Raw genomic sequence first — 27761 nt, 5'->3', positions numbered from 1 at the left:
CAGTTACAGCCCATGTTTCACTGCCATGTAGCATGGCTGTTCGTACACATGCGTCATACAGTCTGCCTTTTACCCTGAGTGAGAGTCCCTTTGTCGCCAGCAGAAGTAAGAGCTCTCTAAACTTGGCCCAGGCTATTCTTATTCTAGCGGTTACACTTTCAGCGCACCCACCCCCACTACTAACTTGGTCACCCAGATAGCGGAAGCTATCAACTACCTCTAGTTTTTCTCCCTGGAATGAGATAGAAGTTGTTTCCTGTTTGTTTACAGTGTTTATTGCCCCTGAACATCTGCCACATACAAAAACTAACTTTCTATATATATATACATGTATATGGATGCATTTGTGCAGATATATATATGCATGTATGTATGTATATATGTATGTATGTCTGTATATATGTGAGAGTATAGCTTCACTGTAGTAGTCTCAGTATGAAAATGAAATCATTAAAGTGAAAGTATCTGTCATTACAGTATCGAAATGTGATTGTTTCAGTTTTGATACTGAAATAGTGGAATAGTTTCATTTTTGAAGTGAAAGTATATGGCTCATCAAGTAAAGTTGGACACAGTTTGTATTGAATGAAATGTTTGACTGTCAATGTGAAAGTGACTTGTGCAGAGAAATTGTGTTGGAATGTACGCATGTGTATGTATATGTGTGTATTGATGTAGGATTGGTATTGTGTCTGTTTCTTTTACTGTCAGTGTTTCTCCTTCCTTTGTTTTTGTATTTGTTGTTGACGGAAAAAATGACGGTGTGACCTAAGTTATGGTATTTAGAATATTAATTCTGATTCTTTCATCGAAGAAATTTGGAATTGTGTAAATGTATGAATTTGAAACATATACACATACACACAGAAAATTTGCCTTTCATAGATAAGATATATATATATATATATACACACACACACACACACATATATATACGCACACGCACACACACACGCACACACACACGCACACACACACACATGTATATATATATATATATATATATATATATATATATATTCAGCAATGTAACTACACATGGTAAATTCTTCTCCTTTCATAGGAAGAGCTGTGCTTGAAATGTTAAACTTATGCACACAATTATTGGCACTCCTTGTCAAAAATGAGTTTTTATTGAATTTCTTGCTAAAATTTGTGTCTACATAAATAATTTTTGACCAATGTAGTTGTCATTTTTTAAGAAGCACCAGACAAATGTTAAATTTCCAAAACAATTTATTTTTAATGATCAAAACAGAAAAACAAAATAATTCGATGATTCAAAATCATTGGCACCTCTACAACATTTGATGATTAACAATCAATAGTATATCCTTTATGATTAATAACTCCCTTCAGTCTGTGAAGGTAGTTTTCAGTTAGCTTCAGGCACAGATCAGTTAGCCAATTCTTCAATTACATATTCTTTTATCTGCATAGAATTAGACGGCCTTGTTACTGTAACTCTTTAGCTCTCACCATACATTTTCTGTATGGTTTAAGTCAAGACTTTGAGCTGACCATGATACATCTATCATGTTTTCTGTCAACCAATTTTGGATTAAAAGTGAGGTATGCTTGGGATCATTGTCCTGCATCAAGGTCCAGCGGCATTGTGGTCCTGGTTGCTTCACCAATGACTTCAGGCTTTCATTCAAAACATCAAGATATGAGGGCAATGCAGCAGGTAATGAACATAGGTAGGGGGAAAGGAGGTATTAGAAAGATGGGTTGTGGAGATGGTTTGTTGGGGAACAAATTGTGTGCAAGGGGGGATACATGGACATAAAGGACATGCCTTTATGGCCTCGATTTTACTTAGCTGGGTGGGTCTTCTCAAGCACAGCAAATCACCAATTGTTTTGGTCCTTTGTCTTCTCCTCTGTGAGGCTCAACACCTGAAGATCATTTCTCACAACTTTGTCTCATATCTTCCTGGGTCTTACTCCTTAAAGCAACAAGCTGACAGAATTATTAGCATGCCAAACAAAATGCTTCATCGCATTTCATCTTTCTTTACATTCTGAGTTCAAATTCCACCGAGGTCTACTTTACCTTACATTCTTTTGGGGTTGATGAAATAGGCCCCACTTGAATACTTGGGTCAATGTGATCCTCCACCAAAATGTCAGACCTTGTGCCTAGAGTAGAAAGGACATAATGATATACCTTGAGTCTATAGTTGCATATATTATATAATAATATAGCAATACTCTTGAGTTCAAATGCCAGTGAAACCATTGTAAATTTATATAATAAAATAATTTGCTTACTCTACCAATCTCCTTGTTAATAATTGTGTGTGTGTGTGTGTGTGTGTGTGTGTGTGTGTGTGTGTGTGTGAGACAGGCTTCTTTCAGTTTCTGTTTATCAAACATAGATCACTTGAAAAACTCTTTTGCAGCACCATTGACCAAAGAGCCATAAATTTAACATTTCAAGTACAGCTCTTCATATGAAAGGAGAAGAAAAAATTTCCAATGGCCCATGTGTAGTTACATTGCTGAATATATATACACACACACACACACACACACACATGCACTTATATATATATATATATATATAAGAGAAATAAATTACTGAATGGGATTGAAATTGAAACCATGTCATTGAGAAACAAACTTCTTAACTACAGTCATGCTTCCGTATCTATATTTGGAAAAAAAATTTTGTATGAATAATTATTGCCACTGGGCTCTTTGGTCAATGGTGCTGCATGAGTTTTTCGAGTGATCTATGTCTGTTAAGACATATTGGTGTGTCTCTTGGTTTAACATGAAAATAAAATTCTTTGTGCTACAGAATGTCAAGAGCCAAGCATGAGTGTTTAAATGATGAATGAAACATGTAATATGGCAGCTGTAAAGAAGACTGGCATTGTTTGTAGGAAGTTGTCGTGATTTTTGTTCAAGCGGAACATCATCTCTATAATGCATGCCCAGTCATGATTGATGAATTGTTGACACAGAAAGTCCCTATGTATTCTGTCATGGCTGGTTGCTAAGAAGCAGTGAGATGTGTGCTGATAGCAGCCAGAGATAAACTATGAATCGATTCTAATATGATAATAAATAATTGAGAAATGTATTCAGTGATGTTGTATCTGCTAAACTTGTTGTGCTAGTAAAGCTTGGAATGTTACTATTTCCTCTGGCGTTTTGTGTTTTGTTTGATGGAATTAGAAAAGGTGAAGAAAACATGTTTTTGATGCCTAACAATTATTTCTGAATTCCAATAATAATGGTTTCAAATTTTGGCACAAAGCCAGCAAGTTCAGGGAGGTGGGTAAGTTGATTACATCGACCCCAGTGTTCATCATCATCATCATTTAACAGCTGTTGTCTATGCTGGCATGGGTTGGACAGTTTGACTGGGTTGGCATGCTGGAAGGCTGCACCTGGCTCCAGTCTGATTTAGCATGGTTTTATATGGCTGGATGCCCTTCCTAACACTAACCACTCTGAGAGTGTAATGGGAGCTTTTATGTGCTACTGGCACTGGTGACATTTACGTGACACCGGGGTGCTCTTATGTGCCACCAGCACAGGTGCCAATTTGCGTGACACCAGTATCTGCCATGACTGCTATTTTGCTCGGCTTGATGGTTCTTCTCTGAAAGGATGAAAAGCAAAGTCAACCTTGGTAGAATTTGAACTCAGAACATAAAAACAAATGAAATGTTGCTAAAATTTTGTCCAATGTGCTAACGATTCTTCCAGCTCGCCATCTTAATAATAATGATAATAATCCTTTCTACAATAGGCACAAAGCCTGAAATTTGTGGGGAGGGGGTAAGTTGATCACATTGACCCCAGTACTTGACTGTTACTTAATTTATCGACTCCGCAAAGATGAAAGGCAAGGTCGACCTCAGCGGAATTTGAACTCAGAACATAAAGACAGGTGAAATACTGTTAAACATTTTGTCCAGCATGCTAATGATTCTGCCAGCTTGCCACCTTAAATAATAATAATAATAATAATAATAATAATAATCCTTCTACTATAGGCACAAGGCCTGAAATTTGGGGAGAGGGAGATAGTCAATTACATTGACCCCAGTACTTAACTGGTACTTATTCTATTGACCCCAAAAGGATGAAAGGCTAAGTGGACCTCAGCAATAATAATAATAATATTAATAATAATACAAGCAAGCTTTCAGACTAAAGAGCATACTACAGAAGTGGCTGTGTGATTTCCTGAGGTCACTACTTCAATGATTTAACAATCAAAAAGATGAAAATGTATTTTAAGATCTACAATTTCTTATTTTCCCATTAAAAAAAATTGACTTAGCTCTGCTAGACCATTATAAAACACAAACAGAAATTGCCAAAATAAGGTATTACAACATTTTAAAAATTTCAAAAAAAAAATTAATAAAAAATCGGGAAGCTTTCAAACATGAAATTGATATGTTCTTATCAGTATGTATGCACCTGTTATTTTTGTGTGCTGACATGCAGAAGTGTGTGTGTGTGTGTGTGTGTGTGTGTGTGTGAGAGAGAGAGAGAGAGAAAGAGAGAGAGAGAGTTAATATGCATTGCAATGATAAAGCTGAATGACCAGCTATTGGCCACAGCCTGCTGCTACTCTATCTAAATCTAAGCTGCAGCCCTTATGAATGCCGCAGAAGAAGTTTGAAGTGATGTTACTGAATGGTTATTGATTGGTCAGTTACAGCCAATCAAAAACTGAGTGAAACTACTCTATTAGGTTGGTTTTCATTTTTGATCAGAACTAGATCTTTTTTAGTTAGTCATTAGAATTACTGTCAACAGGTATGTAGCAACTAGACAAGGCCAAATTGTATGCTAGTTGTTATTTTCATGTAGTTAAGTATATGTGTGTGTGTGTGTGTGTGTGTGTACTTGACTGTGAGTAGGACAAGAAACAAACAGAAACAAGTATGGAAGGCTGATCGAGACATACTCACCCACATACATACACACATATACTCACATTATATGAAGCTATACTGTCTGAGTTGGCAATATATACATTGCATACATGCTAAAGCTATAAAAAGTAATTGACAATTATAAAGTGTGAATGATTCCCAGTTCATTACAAAAATGCTCATTTAACATATAAAATTCAATGTATAGAGTCAGAAACAGATGTTAAACAGTCACAGCTTCCCTCTACCATTCAACTTCAATGTACTTTTTGTAATAACTAATGTTATACAATATTTATACTCAGGAGTGGCTGTGTGGTAAGTGGCTTGCTTACCAACCACATGGTTCCGTGTTCAGTCCCACTGCGTGGCACCTTGGGCAAGTGTCTTCTACTATAGTCTCGGGCCGACCAAAGCCTTGTGAGTGGATTTGGTAGACGGAAACTGAAAGAAGCCCGTCGTATATGTGTATATATATATGTATGTGTGTTTGTGTGTCTGTGTTTGTCCCCCCCACCATCACTTGACAACCGATGCTGGTGTATTTACGTCCCCGTAACTTAGCGGTTCGGCACAAAGAGACCGATAAAATAAGTACTAGGCTTACAAAAATAAGTTCTGGGGTCGATTTGCTTGACTAAAGGCGGTGCTCCAGCATGGCCGCAGTCAAATGACTGAAACTAGTAAAAGAGTAAAGAGTAAAGAGAGTATGTATCCGGAATGAATCTTTAATATGCATTAAATATGTTGTAAAGGCAGAATGATTTGTACTTTTACCATTATATTTTTAATCTTGAAGCTGTTATTAATATTGAATATTACATATAATCCAATGTGCTTACAATCCATATGTATATTTTGATAAAATGTATTCAATTTTTGTCTCTAGTTTAATTTCATTTGTGCACTAGTCTCCTGTGTGGAGACAGGCAATCAAAAGAATAGATCCAATGTTCCCTGTGTTGCATGTCGTAAAAGGCAACTAAAAGAAGTTGAGGTAGGAATTGCATGCAATGTGGAAACTAGCATGCCAAAGAATAGACCCAATGTTTCCTCTGCATGTCATAAACAACAACTAAAAGAGGTTGAGATAGGATTTGCACTCTGATTTTGTAAAACTCTCACCAGTAGTGACTATCCAAACAGACCCATCAAGTTCTCTCCTCCAGGGAAGTACTTTGACTGCCTATAAGTTATGTCATTTGAAGTGTTGGTGTAAAAGCCATCAGGAACGCCATCTGTTAAATGGGGAAAAACCCAGAGATCAGGTTAGGTTGGGTTGGATTGGGGGGTTGTCACCTGAGTGGTGCAGAAGTGTCATCCACCACAATTAGGAATTCTTGGTTCAACATGAAATGGCCTGTTTGTGTGGGGATCTGAAATGTTCTCTCTTTGAGGGATAACTCCCTTCTGCCCCTCATGTCTTTGTAACTTGGCCATTTGTAAGTCGCTGTGGCAACCCTATTGGAGGTGTGTTGGCTAGGGAGGAGTAGTGGCTACACCTACTACTTGTCTGGGTTGACAGATGGCTAGCATGCAAGTCGGGTAGCACTTGATGTGACCAACTGATTGGTTCCAATGGTATTAGATGTAACACCTGTTGACAAGCTTCTTAGGATTACGGGTTACCATTGATTAGATTCTGTTTCCAACCAGAACCTGGGGCGTGTCCTATTACTTGTATGATTCATGAGTGTTGACTCAGACTTTGGTCATGTTGTTCGATTTTCCAAGTTGAATTCTATGTATTGTGTTCTATTCTGAGGTTTTAGTTGGGATGACAGCTTGTGTTGTTTGACTCCATGTTACATAGTATGGCACATGAGGAAGTATCTTACAGAGACAGGGACTGATTGGGATAGTGTTTGGAGGGTTGCCCAGGACAACTCAAGCAAATATCCACAAATGGTGGATGAAGTGACATACTGTAACAGTGCATGTCCCCATACCTGGCTCAACTAGTTTCCAAAAGAATTATTGCTTATTGAAATTCCTTTCTCCTTTTCAATGTTATGCCACTCGCATACATCTGTTGCATCTGGTTGTGATTCTCTGCTACTCGGCTATAGATCCCGCTGTGCAATTTGTGTAACCATTGCTTACATAGCTTACTTACATACATACATACATACGTACATACATACATACATACATACATACATACATACATACATACATACATACATGCATGCATGCATGCATGCATGTCAGCATGTGTGTGTATATTCAGATGTTTAGATATATAGACAAGGGAAATGGTAATTAATACAAGAAATAATTTTATTTATTTACTTACTCAAAACTAAATGGAAAACAAATAAAACCCTGATCTTACTTTAGTGTTTGCTTGTGTGTGTGTGTGTGTAAAACAAACAGAAGGGTAGGTAGAGGAAGGTAGTAAGCAGGGTACAGATTAATATTTATTGGTTTGTAATAAGTGTTGGTAATCCTGGATGAGCAGATCTGTCTGATACATTTCATGACCTAGGTTAAGAGGATTTGGGTTAATTCTTAATTAAAGAAAGTAGCTAAATGTGTGCATACTAATTATTACATGACAACTGTGTGCAAATGCAAATACATGTATATAAGTGTATGTGTCTATGATTTTGTTTACTTCTGTATTCTTGTTGATATACCTTTGTGTTTTAATATGTTTGTGTGTGTATACAATTGTTGTTGGGTCATTAGAATTGTAACTCGATTTGTTTGAATGGAAATGATAGCTATAAAAGCATAAGAGAGCGGAAATGTTAATTGGAATGTTGTGAAGAATAAAATCAACACTAGTACTTTTACCATAACCATTCTGTAACGTTGAGACTCTCATTCATCACTGGCCAAATTTGTGTGGTTTATTGAAGAGAATATAGGGGAAAGTTGGGCTTTCATCTCTAGTAAACACTGTTGGGGGTGATGAAGATCGATATTGAGGTTAGTACTGAAGAGAGCAATGATAATAGAAGTGTTATTTATAATAATAATGACTGTTTAGGATAATGATAAACAGAGAAAAAGCGACATCAATGAAGTCTTAATACTATCAACATTCTTGCAGTTCAAAACAAAGTGGCAAATGATGGTATATTTGGTAGTCTATGAAAATTTTGTTACTTGTGGTAGCTGTTAAGATGTCATGATCTATTAAATGTGTATACCTAGTGACTGGTGATGTATGAAAGCCCTATTACTAATGCTGTCACAAAGAGCTCTTGACTACACTTCCTAACTGATGAGGGAGAGAGGGGGAAATTACTGATAGGAGAAGTTTATACTACTCAGTGTTCATTAATGAAAAATTTTTGTGTTATTTTAAGGTCTTGCAATTCCAATTAGACTATGCTTTACTGATGAGGTCTAATAAATTTTAACTGGAGAATGGGTTGCATCCTTGGACTTTGTAGACTGTCTAAGTCTGAAATGATAGATTAGACTCTTGCTGATATACTTGTATCTGATGTCTGATGGATACAGAATGTTGGATCAAACTTACTGGCAAGGGCTGTATGAGTGCTCAGCTATTGAGTATAGATGTCAAGAGAGACTCAGAACTATACATATGCATTGTATTTTTTACATAGTTATTAATAAATAGCAAATATGACTAAATGCCTGATCACCACTAAAGGCAGAAGGAAATCTATCTGCAAGGATCTGGCATTATAGATGTTGATGTAAATGAAAATATGGTGATAATAACAAAAATAACGGTGATGTGCTAATGAAGATCATGTTGATAAGGATATTATTCTTGTTCTTTTCAGTTATCCCTCTTGGAGTTGTTTCCACAGGACAATAATGTAATAAGCACTGAAGAGCAAACATTGCCTGTACTGCCAGGTAAAGTATGTTACAATATGAAGTAGATCAAGCTTTTGATTAATGTTTTTTGATTTGAATTTTTTTTTATTGTAATATAATTTTGACCAAGAAATAACTATTTTTGTCTTTGTCAAAACCATACAAATTTGAAGTGGGTTATATTCGATTAAAGTAATGCTCTTTTAACTAAAAACACACTTTGTTGACTATTAGCAAACATTTTTTAATCATAATATTAATATTAATAATATTGGCCCCAAGCTTGAAATTTGAGGGAGGGAGATAGTTGTTTACATTAACTCAAGTGCTTCATAAGTAGTCCTAGTAGTACTTTATTTCATCAAATCTGAAAGGATGAAAGGCAAAGCTAACTTCAGTGGGATTTGAACTCAGAATGTTAAGAGCTGGAAGAAATGCTACTGATGCTGCTGCTGCTGCTGCTAATAATAATAATAATAATAATAATAATTATATTTCATTACCTTTATAATTCAGAACACCCAGCTTTGAGCTTAGTACCATGTTGCTTATTTACAGGACCATAAACATCATGCTGTCCTGTGTAATGAAGGCTGATTGTCTTCATGAATTGTACATGCTGTTTCTTTTGGTTCACTGGTTTTCTCTCTTTTTTTCTCTTTCTCTTTTTTTGCTTTTCACTGTCTCTGAAAATTTGCCTTTCCATCTTCAGTTTACTTCTTTTGTTGTTAGACAATATGGTGATATCCTTGAGAAGAGATTCTTTGGCTTCCAGGTCATTAGTTTTGGGTTCTGAGAACAAGGCTAGTCTTTCAGCCATTCAGGGGCTGTGACAAGGCCGCAACTCAGTTTACCAAATTCTTCTTGGTTGAAAGCGTTCAGATGACCCTTACTGCCATGTGTGCAGCAGCTAGGGATTCAGTCTTGTATAATCAGTTTTTCTTTCCTCATCCTCAATAAACACAACTCTAGTATGGTTCTGAGGTCTTATAAAGTCATAAGTTTTATGTACATTGACACCCTACCAAACAACATGTTTTTGGTTACCTTGGCACTCATGACCTGTCCTTACCATACCACAAAAGTGATAATGAGCCAAAGTCAACATTGTTGCCACTATTCTTGACTGTATTTCATCAATCCTAGTATTGAGATAGTAATGTATTGCTACTTATATGATCCACCAGCTGAGCATGCATCTTCACTTGACCTTCAGTTGTAAAAACTTTTCATAAAGTTTTGTAATCCTTAATTTGACCAATATATCCCCATATATTATCCTCTAATTATTCTTTTGTGAGTATGGGGAAATGTTTCACTTTTGGCAATGCAGAAGTGGGTAATGTTCTCTTTCTTTCACTTTAGAATGATAGCCTTTGGCAAAGATGTACCTTCCTTGGTTACAAAGCTATGTCAAACTAATTGCTTTCAGCTAGGTAGTTCATGTTCAAAATGAGACCTGTTAATATCATGCAAACACTGCTACCTGCTATCTTTTACCTTATTTTCTTCACATGACAACTGGTGCATGTGTGCTTGTGTACTGTTGTTATTGATGCTAACCATTTTGTCTAACAAATGTCATTTTTTTTCCTTTTAACCCTTTTGTTACTACAGTTCTATATTTAAGAGATGAGGGATTATATATATTATTTACCATTGATGGATATTTGCCCTCATCTTGTTTGTTGTTAACACAACATTTTGGCTGGTATACCCTCCAGCCTTCATCAGGTGTCTTGTATTTATTTTGAGATACTCTTTTGAGATGTTTCTTTCAATTATTTTAAATATAACAAAGAATTGAGTAAAATAACTTCGTTACCATTAAGCTAGTGTTAGGAACATAAATTGTGACTAAGATTTGGTGGAAGATTTGAATTCAGAACATATGGAAACAAGACATTTATACTAAAGAGCCAGAGCCGGTTACAGCTGGGTTGGTAACAAAATAGTTAAAGTGTGTGAGTTTTGCTGGAAATATCTTTTTGAAGTTTAATTATTTTTTAAAACTTGTTTTCATAAGTTGAGAAATTTTTTGTAAGGGAGTATTTCAACCCTACTCTCTTGACTTCACCTTTCACCATCAACCCATATGAAGAAGATGCCATGAGGTAATTAAGTCAACTCCTCATTTTTGTAAGGTTCCATATATGAAAATAATCCAAAAGAGGGAACTTTTCATTTAGTAAACATGGTAAAAAAAATCCAATTTCATCAGAGTGAGACAAAGCATGTCCAACTTTGAAAAACTCTAAATATGATAATGATAATTATTTCTAACCTGGCACAAGACCTAACATTTGGTGGGAGGAACTTGGTTAATTAAATCAATCCCAATTCTTGAATGAAGGTACCAATCATAATGCTAAATTTCAAACGACCAAATTCAGAATACCAAATTTTGAAATATTTTACAAGAAAACAATAACAAAAATAGTCTCAAAAGATATTTCTTTACAGTTTTAAAAGTGAGTTTGGGAAACAATATATATTTAACCATGTGTATTATGTGACATAAGAATAACTATTTTGACATTTTTTATATCAACCTGCCTGAAACCAACTCTGGCTCTGTAGTACTAATGTCTTGTTTTCAAAAGTTCTGAATTAAAATCTTCCACCATACCTTAGTCACAATTTATATTCCTAACTTTAGTTTAATAACTAAGTTATTTTACTAAATTATTTGTTATATTTAAAATTAATTAAAAGAAATACAAAGTATCTCAACATAAATATGGTAACAAAAGGGTTAAGGAAAAATAGTAAGAAAAACAGTCTTACCCCGCCTCCTTAATTTACTGCTTGAAGAAGTGAGTTTATTTGAGAAATATATTCATTTACTCTTTTTTATTATACTATGTCAGAATAACAAAGGCAAATGAGGTATAGTGAGCATATTTATTTAACAAATAATAATAATAATAATCCTTTCTACTATAGACACAAGCCCTGAAATTTGGGGGGATTTCATTTTAAGTCGATTACATTGACCTCAGTACTCAACTGGTACTTAATTTATTGACCCCCAAAAGGATGAAAGATAAAGTTGACTTCAGCAGAATTTGAACTTAGAATGTAAAGATGGATGAAATGCCGCTAACTATTTTGCCCAGCTTGCTAATGATTCTGCCAGCTCACCACCTTGATAATAATAATAATAACAAATATTTCTCTGCATGGCCCACTATTGAAGAAACCACCAAAGCCATAGAGCAGCTAAAGAATGGCAAAGAAGCAGGAGGTGATTGAATCCCACCAGAGATTTGGAAGTATGGGGGCCCAGCATTGCCTACAAAAGTCCACAAGCTCTACATCTGTTTCTGGGTGCAGGACAAACTATCACAAGACCAGTGTGAAGCTATTGTCATCACCCTTACAAAAACAAATGGGAAGAACCAGACTGCTTTAATTACCAGGGGATTACTCTGCTTCCATCACAAGAACAATCCTTGCAAGGATTCTGATGAACATACTGCTACCCATCATCACTGAAGAACACTTTCCAGAGTGCTAGTGTGGCTTCAGAGCCAACAAGAGCACTGTAGATATGGTGTTTGTTCTCAGGCAGTTCCAAGAGAAATGCTAGGAGAAAAACAAAGAGCTATATGTGACCTGACTAAAGCATTCAATACAGTGAGTAGGATAGAAATGTGACAGATTATGGAGTTTTTTTTATCTATCCCCGCCCCCCAGTTCCTGAGCGTTGTCATCCAGCTGCTCAAAGACCAGCATTGCCAAGTCAGACTCAGAAGTGACCTCTCAGAGCCCTTCCTGATCACTAATGGAGTGAAGCAGCATTGCATCTTGTCACTGACTTTCTTCACCATCTTCAGCACGATACTCAAGCAAGCCATAGAAGATCTTGCTGGTGAGGGTGGAATCTACATCAGATGCCATCTTGATGACAGCCTGTTTAATAAATGAAGACCCTGGAACAACTGATCCAAGACCTCTTTGCCAATAATGTTGCCCTTGTTGCTTGCGCAGAAAGAGCCTTGTAACACTTACTCCTTGCTTCACAGAGGCTGCTCGGTTCTTTGAGTTAGAAGTCAGTCAACTTAAAGAAGATGGAGGTACTCCACCAGCCTGCATTTCAGGAAGAGTACTACCCTCCTCACTTTGCCATTGGTGAGACTAAATTGAAAATGGTCCAGTAAATCACTTACCTGGGGTGCACCATCACGTCAGATGTCATTGACTGGGAAATTAATACCAGACTAGCAATGGTGTCGAACAACAAAGACTTGAAAAAGGGCACCAAGATCAGTGAGTACAGAGCTATAGTCCTTACCACCCTCCTGTAGAGCTCAATCGTGGGTCACTTATCACCATCATCTAAGACTCCACTTGCACTGCTCTGCACCATCCTTAGCATCCACTGGAGTGAGTTCATAACCAATGTTGGAGTCCTTAAACAGGCAAAGGTCACCAGCATTGAGGACATGCTGCTGAAGTCTCAGTTACCCTGGGCAGGCATGTTTCTAGGATGAAGGATCATCACTTGCCAAAGATCATGCTGTACAATGAACTCTCCAGCCATTGTGACTGAGAGACACCAAAGAAGCGACACAAGGACTGTTTGAAAAAATCTTTTGGTACTTGTCACATCGACCATCACCACTTTCTTTAGTTTCCATTGTCCAAATCCATTCACAAGGCTTTGATTGACCTGGAGCTCTAGTAGGAGACATGCAGTAGGACTAATTGCAAAGTGTTCTTCTTAACCACACTGTCATGTTTGCATCTGTTAATTATAGTAATAACAATGATTTTTTCTTATTCTGTATATTAAATCAAGGACATTGTACAGAGAAGAATTAGAATTTAATTTATTGATGAAAGACAAAGTCACCAGCAGAGTTTTTAGTGAAGAACTTAGTGATGTAAACTAAATATCATAATATTACTTTTAATAATATTGATATTAATTTCAAATTTTGGCACAAGGCCAGCAAGTCTAGAGGCAGGGAATAAGTCGCTTGCATTGACCCCCAGTGTTCAACTGATTCTTATTTTTTTGACCCCAAAAGGATGAAAGGCGAAGTTGACCTTGGCACAATTTGAACTCAGAACATAAAGACAGATAAAATACCAATAAGCAATTTGTCTGGCATGCTAACGATTCTGCCAGCCTGCCACCTTTTTAATAATGTAGATATTAATAATAAAATAACAAGGCCTCTTTCTTGGATGAAAGACCATGTTTTTGTATTGTTTATGAAAATAGTTTAATTTTCATGTTGCAATATATGAACATAATTTAACCTGGAAAGCTATAGCTAACACAGTTTTTGATAACAAAAATAACAGACATCATCATCTCTGTGTCATTGTTATACAAACAACTCCCATTACTTATGTATATGTTACAAATCTACAGTCATCTCTGCCATATGTGCTATTGCCATCAGGTTTATATTTGTTTATTACATTGCTGTAATAAACTAATATAAGGCCATTACTGTCAGAAATATTGATTTCAAATTTTGGCATAAGGCCAGCAGTTTTTGTGGAGAGTGGAATTAAGCCGACTACATCAATCCCAGTATTCAGCTGGTACTTATTTTATCAACCCCAAAAGGATGAAAAGCAAAGTCAACCTCAGCAGAATTTGAACTCAGAAGTATGTAGACAGATGAAATGCCACTAAGCATTTTGTCTGGTGTACTAATGGTTTTGTCAGCTCACTGCCTTATTACTGTAAGAAATATTTTTAAAAAAACCCATCACACAAGTATTTCTTTTTTGCTATTGAGTCAAAATATCTTTCACCAACACAGATGTATCTGCTTGGCTCACTTGCATATAAGCGATATCATTGGATAGAATGGTTCACAACTATATACAACAGCTGTACTGAAAAGTCAATTGAGGGTTTTTTTAAATTAAATTACAATGCTGATTTTCGTGTCCCTCTTCTTTGGTTGAGCCCTAACAACATAGTTATATTTTCAATTTTATCATCACTACTTGAGAGTGAACTTCAAAATGACTGTAAGGACCATAATGCTTGTCTTCTTACATAGGTTAGACCAGTTTGGATTAAATGTCTGTATTCATCTCAATCATATGAAACCCCTCATTATCAGGCTTCATTTAACTACTTTGTATCAATTTTCTCAAACTTCTACTACTTTCCATAGATTCTTTTTCAAATATCAGGCATCAGCTAGTCACATTCCCTTTCATGGGCTCCCATGGTTCTCGTGAATAGTGTTTACATCCTGTTTATGTGATATTACACAGATAAGATACAATCTTCCTCTGGATTGGCTGTTGGTACCTGTATGGTATCTGTTTTTGGAAATGATCATCATTACCATCAGCATCCCCATAATGATCATCAACATCATTATTAAAGGAATGATCAATAGCAAGGACGTTGTCAATTTTCATGTTAATATTTTCATCATCATCATCATCATCATCATTATCATTGTCATCGTCATTATTGTCATTATAATCATTGTTGCTCATTTCATTATTGACAGAATCTTTTCGACCACTATTACCATTATTGTTATTGTTGCTATATTATTCAGACATATATTGAATCTATTCTTTTCACATTTTGTTTTCTATTTCCAGGAAAGATATTCTTTGGCCGCAGCCATGTCAGAGATGTTGCCCTCAAAAGACTTACCCCCTTAGATAATTACTGTAAGGTAGATATCTACATTTTGTTTCCTTTTTTGTTAAATTTGATATTTCTTGTTCATATTCTTGTCATTCTACTTCAGTTGCTATATAGATGGATTTACTGAATATTATCACTAAACAGCAGTACTTTGAACACCATTATTATCACATTTCATAGACTGACTTACCTAATTTCCATTTGTGCATTTCATATTATTTCTTTCTCTTTTTATTTTTCTTTTGTTTTCTCTTCCACAGCTGCTCACTAAACTTGAACCCAAAATTTCACAGTGCCATGCAGTTCTAACATTTTTCCAGTCATCAGCAGAAGATATTGCTGCAGTGACACAAACGTTAGTATACAAGAATTTCATTCTTTTGCTGAAACATTAATACTTTTTAGCAGTCATAATAATAATAATAATTATTCCTAACATTGATATAAGACTGCAAATTTTTGCAGGAATTGATAATAAAAGATTAAGTAGTCACCACTTTATTGATTACAGAGGAGTGAAATATAACTTTCACCCTGGCAGATTTTGAATATGAGTCAAAAAGAGATGAAAATGATGCTCTTGTGTCATGTTTATCTCAAGTGTCCTTGAGTACATGTTGTTATTGATCTTAACCCAAGGTCAGTCCTGATTCAGTAGTATTATTGTTGTAGTTGTTCTGACTCACAGTGCTCTAACTTTAGAACACAAAAGGTCACTCTTTTGAGTGATAATAAATAAAGTACCAACCCAAGGTGGTGGAGAGATAGAATTGGTAAAGCATACCAGTAGATATGTTGTAGTATATGCTACAACTCCATCTTTTCTGAATTCACATCCCAACTCCTGTCACCAGAAAGAAAATTGAAAGTAACATTTCAGTAAGGAATTGTCACCAGCACATAGTATCATCAAGTGAAAAACTAATGGAAACACTGTCTCTTTGGTTCAGCTAAGAAAGTGGTTATGATGTAATTCAAAATTTATATTTATGTGTGTGTGTATGTGTATATATACATGTATATGTGTGTGTGTGTGTATAAATACACATATATATATACACTGATATTTCTACTGAATATCAGAGATCTGTTGCTCCTCAACAACCAAACCAAAATCTTTCCTGAAAGACCTCATTGCATGCAATCAAGCTCTATGTATAGCACTTGTGAAAACACATCTTAGATCTGATATAGGGGATGCAGCGATGCACAAACCAAAGTATGTTGTATTATGAATGAACAGAGGAGAAAGGAGACATGGTGAAGTTGCAGTATACATCTGTGTGGATCATATTCAAATTCAGTATATGATAGTGAAATTGTACTCATAAGACAACTTGACATTGTTTTATGTATCGCATATTGCCCACCAGATGCTCCAAATCACACTGACAAGTTTGAAGATTGTCTCACAAAAATAGTTCTCACCAAACTGGAGCGAAACATGAATGTGTTCCTTGTAAGTGAGTTGAGCCTCTCCAATGTGGGGTGACCTGAGGGCCCCATGCTCTCAGGAATGACACATTGCCAACAAGCACAGGTGGAGTCCCTGCTCCACCTCAACAATGCTTCATTCATGGAGAAAATTTTGCTCCAACCAACCAGGGAAAATAATATACCAGATCTCTGCTTCACAAACAATATGGATATCATCCATAATGTGAAAGTGACACAATCACTAGTCTTGGATCACAATATAATAGAGCTGATTATGTATGGACTAAAACAAGCTGCAGACATGCAGCCTTTAAGAAGCACCCACAGTCTCTCCAATCTGAACTTTCATAAAGCAAACTGGAAATTGAATCAGAAAGAGATACTCAAACAGGATTGGCCTAAATTTTCTCCACACCAGACATTGATATAAAACTTCAACATTTCATGTCCATAATGGAAGCCATATGTGACAAATTTGTCCCAGAGCACAAGTCCAACACACACAAGAATGAGATATCTAGACAGAGGAAAATTTTTATGAAACATCAAGCAAAAATTGTAAACTGCTTGAACAATGAAAATGGGGAAAAGACTTGCTTGAAAACAACACTGGTGGAGATTGAGAAAAAAATTTGCAACAGTCCCATAAAAAGAGAGCAAATACAGAAGCCAGGGTTATAAAAACTATTAAGTCAAACCCTAAAGCTCTCTTTAACTTTGCCAAAAAATGGCCTCAGTACATTACAAGATAGGGCCCTTCATCCAACAGGATGTCTCCCTCACAAGAAACACATTGAGGATAAGTGAAATACTGAATAGACAGTTCAAAAGTATTTTCACTACCCCATTAAGACACTGGAAAATGAACGAACCAGCAGAGTTCTGTTGCCACTATACCTATAACAAGGAAGGCGGTAATAATTGATTACACTGACATAAAAGAAGGAGATGTAATACTGGCTATAAATGAGGTAGATGCAAACTCAGCTGTTGGCCCTGATGGATTCTCAGCAATCTTTATCAGATCATGCAAGTGGTAATATCCCAAGCAAATTGAAGGAGGGAATAATATGCTCTATCCATAAAGGAGTAAGCAGAGCAGATGCTAAAAATTATAAGCCTATTTCTCTGACCTCACATGTCAGTAAAGTCATGGAATGAATAGTCCAAAGGAAACTAATTGCATTCCTTGAAGAGAATGACTTACTGACTAACATTCAGCATGTTTTTGACCAGATAGAAGCTGCCTGACACATCTCTTGCAGCACTACAACTGGGTGTTAAAGCAGTTAATCAACAACTTGAATTTGAATGTGGTATATCTCGACTTTGCAAAAGCCTTTGATAAAGTCAACCATAGTATGATATGTCACAAGCTACATGATCTTGGCAGAGAACTTGGAGGATGGCTATACCACTTTTTAATAAATAGAAGTTAGGTAGTGGTGGCCAGTGGAGCCACCTCAAAGGAAACACAATAGTGATTGTTTTTTTTTTACAGGGCCACTGCTATTCAGAGTGGCCCTCTCAGACATGCTCATAGCTGCTCAGATACCTACCCTTGCTAGCTATGCAGATAATACAAAAGTCTCTCAGAGGATACAGAACTCCCGGAGATGTTGTACACCTGCAACAGGAGTTGGACTCAGTATACAGGTGAGCTGAGGAAAATAACGTGCAGTTTAATGCTGGAAAAGTTCAAGCCTGGCACTACTGTCACACTAACCCACGAGAGATTGCAATCCTTGAATCAAAATCAGTGTGTGACCTGGGCATTGACATGTGTAATGATGCATCTTTCCAAGTGCATATTACTTGTTAGTAATAATTATTACTGCGTAAGTGGAATCTGGAATCTGGTTTCTATTGGCATTGAGTTGTTTAAGTTGTGATAATGAAGTAAACCAAATGATGTTATTTTGAAGTCATCTAATATGTACGTTTCAGGTCTACGTAATATATAATAAGAAATGTGTCTATTACATAGCATCTTCCTCAGTTAAAACATTTCAAAATATGAAGCAGTTAATCGAAATATTTCAGTGTATATGATCAGAACAGTAACTTGGCTACTAAGTTAGGAAGATGAATATGTATATAGAGGAGGAGAAAGAAAGGAATAAGAGGAGTGAAAGAGAGAGAGAGAGAGAGGGGAGGGAGAGAGAGAGAGAAGTGAAGAATATATAAAATGAAGTAGTTAGGAAGGAGAAGAAAGGAAGATGCATGAGTGAATAGTATTGAAAGGAAATGGGAGGTTGTATCTGTAAGTTTGCATACAAAACCTAAAGGGAAGGACAAAGAGTATCAAATTGGGAAGGTCCAGAATTTGGATGGCATTGGGGGGAAAAAGGGTAGAAAAGAAATGAACTAGGTGTCAAGGTGTGACTTTAAGTACTGAATGGAATTGGTAGTATATGGCCTTGAGCATATAAGTAGTGTCAAGACACATTGGAATAAATGATAATAATGATGATGATGATAGCAACAATAAGAACAATATGAATAATAATAATCCTTTCTACTACAGGCACAAGGTCTGAAATTTTTTGGGGGTGGAGGGAGAGCTAGTCAATTACATCGACCCCAGTCTTTCACTGGGACTTATTTTATTGACCCCAAAAGGATGAAAGGCAAAGTTGACTGTGGTGGAATTTGAACTCAGAATGTAAACTCACCACCTTAATAATAATAGCACCAGTAGTATAGTCATACAAACATACACACACATATACACAACACATGCATATATGTATATATTATCAACCCCACAGTCATAGGTGAGACAACTTGCCTCCAGTCCCATCCAGGAGTGATGACTACCAATATTTCACCATTTTTGTGACTTACCTGATTCAAATAGTGTAAAAGTCATTTGCTGGTATGCCACGATGATGCATACATATGAATTAAAAGCAGTATTAGTGTTGTAAACACTATTGACTACACATACTCAGTGTATGGCTAAATTTGACAGTTTCCATAAAAGGGAAAGAAAACGGTCTCCTATCCCCCCAAAAAAGTGTATTTTAAAGAATCAAAAAATATCAAGCCCATTATGGCTGGAAAATAATAGCTTACCCAAAGTCGCCACCCTCAGTTTCCACCACACCCTCAAGATGGCTCCAGAACTTGGCACATGCATTCCTCACTGTGCCCTGGGAAGATTTTCAGACACCTCCTTGATCTTGTCTACCAGCTCAGTTTTGGTGTTGCAGGCAGAATGGTTGGTGTCTTTCTCAACTGTGTCCCACACGTAGTTATCGATAGGATTATAATCAGGGGATTAGGTGACCAGCATGTGGGTCTGGTGAAGTTGTAGAAATTGTCTGACAACCACTTTCTGGCCCTTTCCAGTAGGTTTGGAACTAAATCCTACTGCCACTCATTTCCTGCCAACAGTAACTCTCTAGCCAGGGTTGTATCATCATTTCTTTTCTGCTAATCTATACTATTAAATATTCCCTACTCCTCCAATCACTCCTGGCACCTCTCATCCTTATCTACCCCATATGCTGAAAGTGGAAGGTCCATGCCAACCCTCTTTTCTGAAACGTCAGTAGTCATGTAGCTCCTCTACAGCATGAAGCCTGTTCTGCTCTGGCCCTTTTCTCTCACACTTTACCTTTACCTTCCACACTTTACCTATTCCTTATTCTCCTAGAATAAAGTTGCCCCAAGTGCTCAGTGTTTATAGTCTTGTAAGCTGCAAGGTGAATTCACTTGTGCTAGTGGCATAAAAAAAAGGCACACTGTAAAGTAGCTGACATTAGAAAGGGCATCCATTTGTGGAAGCCATGCCCAGTAGACATTGGAGCATAATGCAGTCCTTGGGCCCATCAGATCCTGTCAAACTGTCCAACCAATGCCTGTATGGAACATAGATGTTAAATAATGATGATGATGATGATGATGATATATGTATATTTAAAGCATTACTCTAGGTTAAATAAACTGGTGTCTGGAAGAAAAGAGAAGGGGTCTCATGATGAACTCTTTCACAATTTGTTATGCATTGGTTAGAGAAAACTTTCCCTGGATTCTTAGGATAGCACTGTAGTAGATAGCTCAGCTTGTTTCTTTTATCTTTTACTTGTTTTAGTCATTAGACTGTGGCCATGCTGGGACACCACCTTGAAAAATTTCTTTTAGTCAAATGAATCAACCCCAAGGAATCATTTGTATAGAGTTGTGCTTTAGAACTGGCAACAGAAATATTGTGGGTGTCTTAACCAAAACCTCAAAGTACTTCAAAGTTGATAATATTGGCTGGAGAGAGAGCAATGTCAGTATACACTGTTATGATGTGAGTTGATAGAAAATTTCTTGTCCTTCAGTTGAGGGAGATGGATAAAACCCTTAGGCTGGTAACCTAAGTAGGACATTCTCATGTCACATGTGATCAAAGGCTTTGTTGTGTTACAGTTTCTTGACTTTTTCAAGGGCAAAAGACTATTATTGAGTGGTATACATCTTTCTCTTCTTTGTTGTCACTATCATCTTTTAACATTTGTTTTCCATGCTGGCATGAGTTAGATGATTCATTAGTTGCTGGTGAGCCAGAGGACTGCACCAAGCTTGGCATGGTTTCTATTGCTTGATGCCCTTCCTAATGCTATGTATTTTAAGTATGTATTGGGTGCTTTTAATGTGGTACTGGCACTAATGAGGGTTACTAAGTAACTTGCAAGACAAGGCAAGACCCCCTCAACTGAAGGTATTGAAGAAGGTGGCCAAGTTACATGAAATTAAAAAAAAAAAATCAGACTTGCTGTTGGTTATAATCAAATATTTTATCAATATCTTGATTATTCTAGAAAACTCAGACTGGTGTTGCTTGTCACTACATATAATTTGTTTTTATATAGAGATATGTCTTTGCACAAAATTTAATAACAATCAGAAAAAAGATGAAAATAGCTCAACTAGGAATCAAATTATTGTTAATTAAAATTCTGGATTTACCATCACTTTATGTAGAATAGGTATGCGTACAGGTACACATACACACACACACACACACACACACACACACACACACACACACACACACACACACACACGAAAGCAGTTCTCTTAAGCAGTCCAGATAATCTACGGATTATATTAAAAAAGACTTGTCACTTGTGATGTCTGACAAATGGCAGTAGATCAACATCTTGGCAAGAAGAATTACTACATGGTTGCTTTGACATAATGGAGTGATTATAATAATGCTTAAAACAGATGTAATAGCTGAGTCATTTTTCTTTTTTCTTTACTCTCCCTCTCTTTCTAACTCTACCTAATAATACATCATAATACATGCAACTGACACTGAATTAGTGTGTAGAATCTAACTTGATACTGGGAGTGTTGCTGAACTGGGTCATGAGTTCAATTCCTCTAACAGTAATCCTGTTACTTTCTTTGCAATCAAGGAGTGTACTATTTGTGTTCAAATCTACTCTCTTGAAATTGAAAACTCTGCTTCTATGTCTCAGAAGAATAATGTTTGATATTTGTTGATATATCATAATCAGGAATATGAAAGATGAAAAAAAAAAACCTTTTTAACCCTTTAGCATTCATATTTCTCTGTCAAATGTCATACTTATTTACATTAATATGAATTAGTCATGCATTATCTAGTAGCTTTGACATGTCAATGACATGAGTGTTTATTTTTAGAATGATAAGTGCTAGAGGTTGGCTATGGCTAGTTTAAATGCTAAAGACTTTAGGAGAAAAGTATTTAATATATTTTAGTGTGAATATTTTTATGAAAGCTTTTGTGTTTCTTTCTGTTTTTCCTTATTTATTAGCACAATATAATGTTGGCAGTCTTAGTCATTTTCTTACTGCACATGATTCCCTTTATTCTGTTCACAAAGCTCACTTTCTCTAATATTGCTCCTCTTTTGAGAAAGATGAGCTGGAAAAGTTTAATGCATTTTTCCAGAGCTCAGTATTTTTCTTAAAAAAAGAATTTAAAGTTTTAATGTATCACAGATGTTTTTGAATTATATGCATTATTATGAAACAAAATAGACTTCTCTTTCAGACTTTTACTTCTTATAAATTCCTATCTTCTGATAGTTATGGTCATCTTACTGAAAAGCTAACTAAAGATGTAGACATTACCCAGTGCAATACCAAGAGTCAAACCTTTCCTTTGTGAATATGTCTGCAAGAGAGTGTTTGTCTTGTGTGTAGTTGTTGGGGACTGAGAAAACTGACAGAAGCATTTTGTGTAATTGTCTTTTTTGTTTTTATATATATACAGAAAGGTGAGGTATCTATGATTACATTATCATTAATGTTTGTCTTTTATTTTTCTTTGACAGTGGACTGATTTAAGAGAGATTTGGCTGATATTCCTAGTTGGTCAAGTTAATACAATATAGGGTTTCCTGGTAGAAAGTTGTTTTAAAGCCACGAGGGAGGCTGTATGACTATAGTGAGGGAATAATGATGTAGTAGTAGTTGTAATGTGGTATTTAGGTTGCAATAATGATTATAGTGGCAACAATACTGGTAGTCACAGCAATCAGTAGAATGGGGATTGTTATTGCTTAAAATTCCGTGCTGGTGCAGATCTTATAAAGCCGTGTCAGTCATTATTGCAAACTTCAGTATAAATATGCATACACATATACACATACATAGTAACATTTGACCTCGTTCACTCTCACTCCCTCTGTATGTCTCTCCCTTCACTGTCCAACACATCATGAGGGATTAGTAGTAGTTAGAAATTTTTGTGTTTTTTTTATATACATACATATATATGCACACATACAAACATGCATATACTCATACATAACACACACACTAAAAGAAATTGAAGTGAGAGTGATGCATACCTTAATGATAATTATTTTGGCACTTTGATATACAAAATAGATTAACAGAAATTGCCACTTTTATGTAATTATACACCCTCACTCATAAATACATCAATTATATACCTAACTACCTTTCTTTCATCAAAAGCTGCAGATAGGTTTTCATTTATTCACCTATATTTCACAATGTGATGCTACCAGTTAAAACACTGCAATTTGTTGAGGATTTTAGCTGAAAAGTGATATTAACTTTTGATTTTTGTCATCATTATCATTATTTATTGCAAAACTAACAATTTCAGCAAAAATTACATGTATGAAAATGTGACAGATGTTTTTTCCTTGATAGTTACCAATGATGGAAAAAATTGCCATTTGGTTTTGCATTGAGGATACTGCTTACACCTTCAATTAACTTTTCAGAAAGAAGACCATATCTGTCAAAAGTTTTGATAGAAATTTGTATCATATAAAAATCTGAAAGAGAAGTCTACTTTGTTTCATAAAAATGCATGTAACAGACTCAAAAACATCTGAGATACACTTGGGCTGAACTTATTTACTCTACCCTTAGAATCAACCAGCTGAATCTCTGACCAGGATTGCTGAATCATCTCTTATCAGGAAACTATCAGGGTGGTTTATTGTTGCACAGGAATTTTATTAGTCTTTACTAATAGTTAACTCTGTTATATTTTAATGTATTTTATTGTATGGAACTGCCTCTACATATATTCAACCAGTCATACACAGATTCTTAAGGTCATACATAATCTGCCTTACACACATCGATGTATTCCAATTTGACTTCACTAAATTATCACTACTCCCCAGTTAACGGGGATTTTTTAAAATGCTCTGAGTATAAGTCCATTTTATTAGACTATCTTAAAGAAAAATACACACTCATTTGAATTACACGCAGGCATATAGACTCATTAACATTAATGTTCTTACACATTTGCACATATTTTTGTATACAGGTATTACCACACACTTTTATACACTAATGTTTTTCTGTTCAAATGCAAACAAATAAACACATGCATCTAATTACAAGCTTCTTATAAGAAACTTTCAGTTATAAATGCAAGCACAAATATAATAAAACTACCTTAGTCAAAAATGAGATACCATTCAGATACAGGTGGTAAATAAAACCATATTAGTCCCTGTTCACACCTGGATAATCAATATATTTAAGTTTTTGTCCACCCTTTTTTGCTTTCAAAGTACTTAAGCCTTAATCTCATTAAACCTTATGAACATCATCACCAACAACATTTTCACTAATATTAATGCCACTATCTCAAATATCAACATCATCATGTCACCACAAACACTGTCACTTCCCAAACTACTTCAGTCAATACCAACATTAATAGTGTCTCTACATAAACATTACCCACAACACCCACATCAACTTTGAATTTGTGAATAGGGATGTGGAGATAAAAATTATACTCACACTCCAAATTCACATCACTGGTATTTCAACTTTTATGTTTGCTTTGTGGTAATATCCAGTGTTTCAGATTAAACACATCCATACCTGCACTGTTAGTAGATAGAGTGCTTAAATTCTTTGAATTAAGTAGGTTTCAAGGAATTGGAACTAGACAGAAAGAAATAAGTATTTAGAAAAAGAAAGCAAAAAGAGAATTGACTTATAGATTATAACATTTTATTTTAAATAATCAAGAATCAAATCTCAGTTTGATCTGATTATGATATGGCTGTTCATGTTTCACTGTGAGATTTTCTATTTCAATTATATTGCTATATTTACTGAATGATATTTGGATTTCTACATGGTCATATCTCACACACATTCATGTGTATGGGTACACAAAAACGTTCACAAATATGTATTTAGATTTAACTAACTCTTGAAAATATTTATTTACCTCAACAGATGCACACACGCTCACCCTTATATTTTCTTACGTACTTCTTTATAAACAACTGTAAATGTGCACACACATACACACACAGCATATATCTGTAAATAAATGCTTGCATATATATGCATATGCAAACATATATCTTCAGATAATCACATGCACCAGTTTACTTATATATACTTCATTAATTTAGTTTGTATGTATGAATAGTATGTCTGAATATATCTATCTATATATATTTTTTTTAATATATATACACATGTATAAATACCTTAATGTACTTCTAAATGTCTCTTCCAATGTAATTACATGTGTTAATATACCATTTTTGAAAACCTGCATGTAATTGGTTATATGATACAAAGTCCACTTTCCCTCCAAATAATATATTTTTAAAAAATGACTCGGTGTCGCAAAATCAAAATTGATCGTAAGTCACTCTCAAGAGTAAAGCGGAGACGTTTTCTTCTTCATACTCTTAAGAAAATTCAAGAATGTTGTATCACAATGCCACATCCATTTAAAACCAAATACACTCTTAAGAAAACATTGTTAAATATTTTTGCTCACAAAACCAGACCAGTACCAAGGTATTTCAGGCACCACAATGCAGCATACAGCATTTACTGGCTTGCAAAAAAGACTCATATGATTAGTATGAAATGTATTAACCATTTAGAGCAAACCATACTTGCTCAGAAACTTATGTCATCAATAGCCTTTGTTCAATATCAAGCTTGCAATCGCACTGCTAAGATATATTGCAAACTTCAGCAGAAAATTCGTAATCAAAAGTTAGTTTGCTTCATCTATCATTGTCATTCATTTGAATGGAAAGCAACTCCATCAACAAGGAAAGGCTGTTACCATTTGACACAAGAGGAATTTTGTTCTCATGATTCTACACCATGGTATGTATATTGGTGAATTGGATTTGTTAAGTTTGAAGGATCTTTGTATATTCTGCATTAGAACTTGATTTTTTACAATCTTGAAATATGTGCATATCTGTTATGAGTATTTCTTCTGGTTTGTGCCATTACAGTAACACCCAAAGCGTTCAGTACAGGAGTGTAACATTTGTGATTATGCAATCAACTACATTATTTTGCTAGTTCTGATACCTGTGTTCACCATTCACTGTGTCCTTTTTCTAGCTCCCACTTTTGTACACTTGCAAACTTACCTGCCGAATCATCTTATCCAGTCCTCTGAACTATTTCACTTGTATATCTCCACCGACACATCTTTATCTTCTTTCACTTTCCTCTCCTCTCCCCCCACTCTCTCTTTCTAACTGGATTAGCCATTTTCCCTTCCTCTGCAAGACACCTGTTTCTGTTCTTCTATTCATACTCTAACCTCTCATCACTTGGTACAAAGCCATCTCTCTCAATACGACTATATATATACGTATGTGTATGTATATATTTCTCCTTCCTTCCTGGCCCCTCTAAACATCTCTTCTCTCTTGACATCAGGAGCCTATACACAGTGATCCCTCACCATGAGGGGCTGCATGCACTCCAACATTTCCTTGACCTTCGACCCAACCTCCAACCTGACACATCCACATTCCTTTGTCTAGCTGAACTTGTCCTCTCACTTAACTGCTTCTTGTTTGCGGGTGATTTTTACCAGCATATCTCAGGAATGGCCATAGGCTACGTTGAGGCCCAAATATTCTCAAGTTTCACTGGTCCCACTCCCGAACTATATGGTCGTTATATTGACGACCTCAGTGCAACCTCACTCTCCCATGAACATCTAGACTCCTTCCTCTCTTTTGTCAAATCTTTCCATCCTGCCCTCCACTTCTCCTGCACTATTTCCGACACTTCCATTGCCTTTCTCGACATTTTGGTCAGCATTCATCACTCCACTCTCACCACCTCCATCCACTACAAACACACAGACTCACACTCATACCTCAGCTTCTCCCCCTCCTACTCTAAACACACCAAGCTCTCCATCCCCTATTCCCAATTCCTTCATCTATGCAGGCTCTGCAGTGATGACCATGACTTTGAGACTCAGTCTCAACTCATGGCTTACCACTTCATCCTACATGGATATCCCCTCACCACTATCCACACTGCCCTTGCCAGAGCACGTTCCGTGGACCGTGCATCTGCTCTCTTCCCCTGAACCTGCCCTGCTGTCTCCCGCCTCCCATTTCCCCTCACCTACCACCCCACCATCTTACCTCTCCAGCGCACCATTCTCCGAGCCTTCCGACCCCTTCA

At 36.0% G+C, this 27761-nt stretch overlaps 1 protein-coding gene across 2 annotated transcripts in view; it reads left to right on the top strand.

The window, feature by feature from the left end:
* LOC106873660 (SH3 and PX domain-containing protein 2A) overlaps positions 1-27761 on the top strand; it is a 90525-nt gene that overhangs the window by 25056 nt on the left and 37708 nt on the right. The window contains exons 3-5 of one of the 2 annotated variants that reach the window (XM_052972755.1): positions 8671-8746; positions 15302-15378; positions 15611-15705. In XM_052972755.1, coding sequence (XP_052828715.1) covers positions 8671-8746; positions 15302-15378; positions 15611-15705 — 248 coding nt within the window. Of the gene's footprint in view, positions 1-8670; positions 8747-15301; positions 15379-15610; positions 15706-25896; positions 26427-27761 lie in introns of those variants that run through there. The other variant, XM_052972754.1, reaches the window with a different exon arrangement.

Source organism: Octopus bimaculoides, chromosome 14 (assembly GCF_001194135.2).
Source record: "Octopus bimaculoides isolate UCB-OBI-ISO-001 chromosome 14, ASM119413v2, whole genome shotgun sequence".
Classification (NCBI taxonomy): Eukaryota; Metazoa; Mollusca; class Cephalopoda; order Octopoda; family Octopodidae; genus Octopus; species Octopus bimaculoides.
Note: the sequence above shows the minus strand (reverse complement) of the source record. Positions and strands in the feature narration are given on the sequence as shown.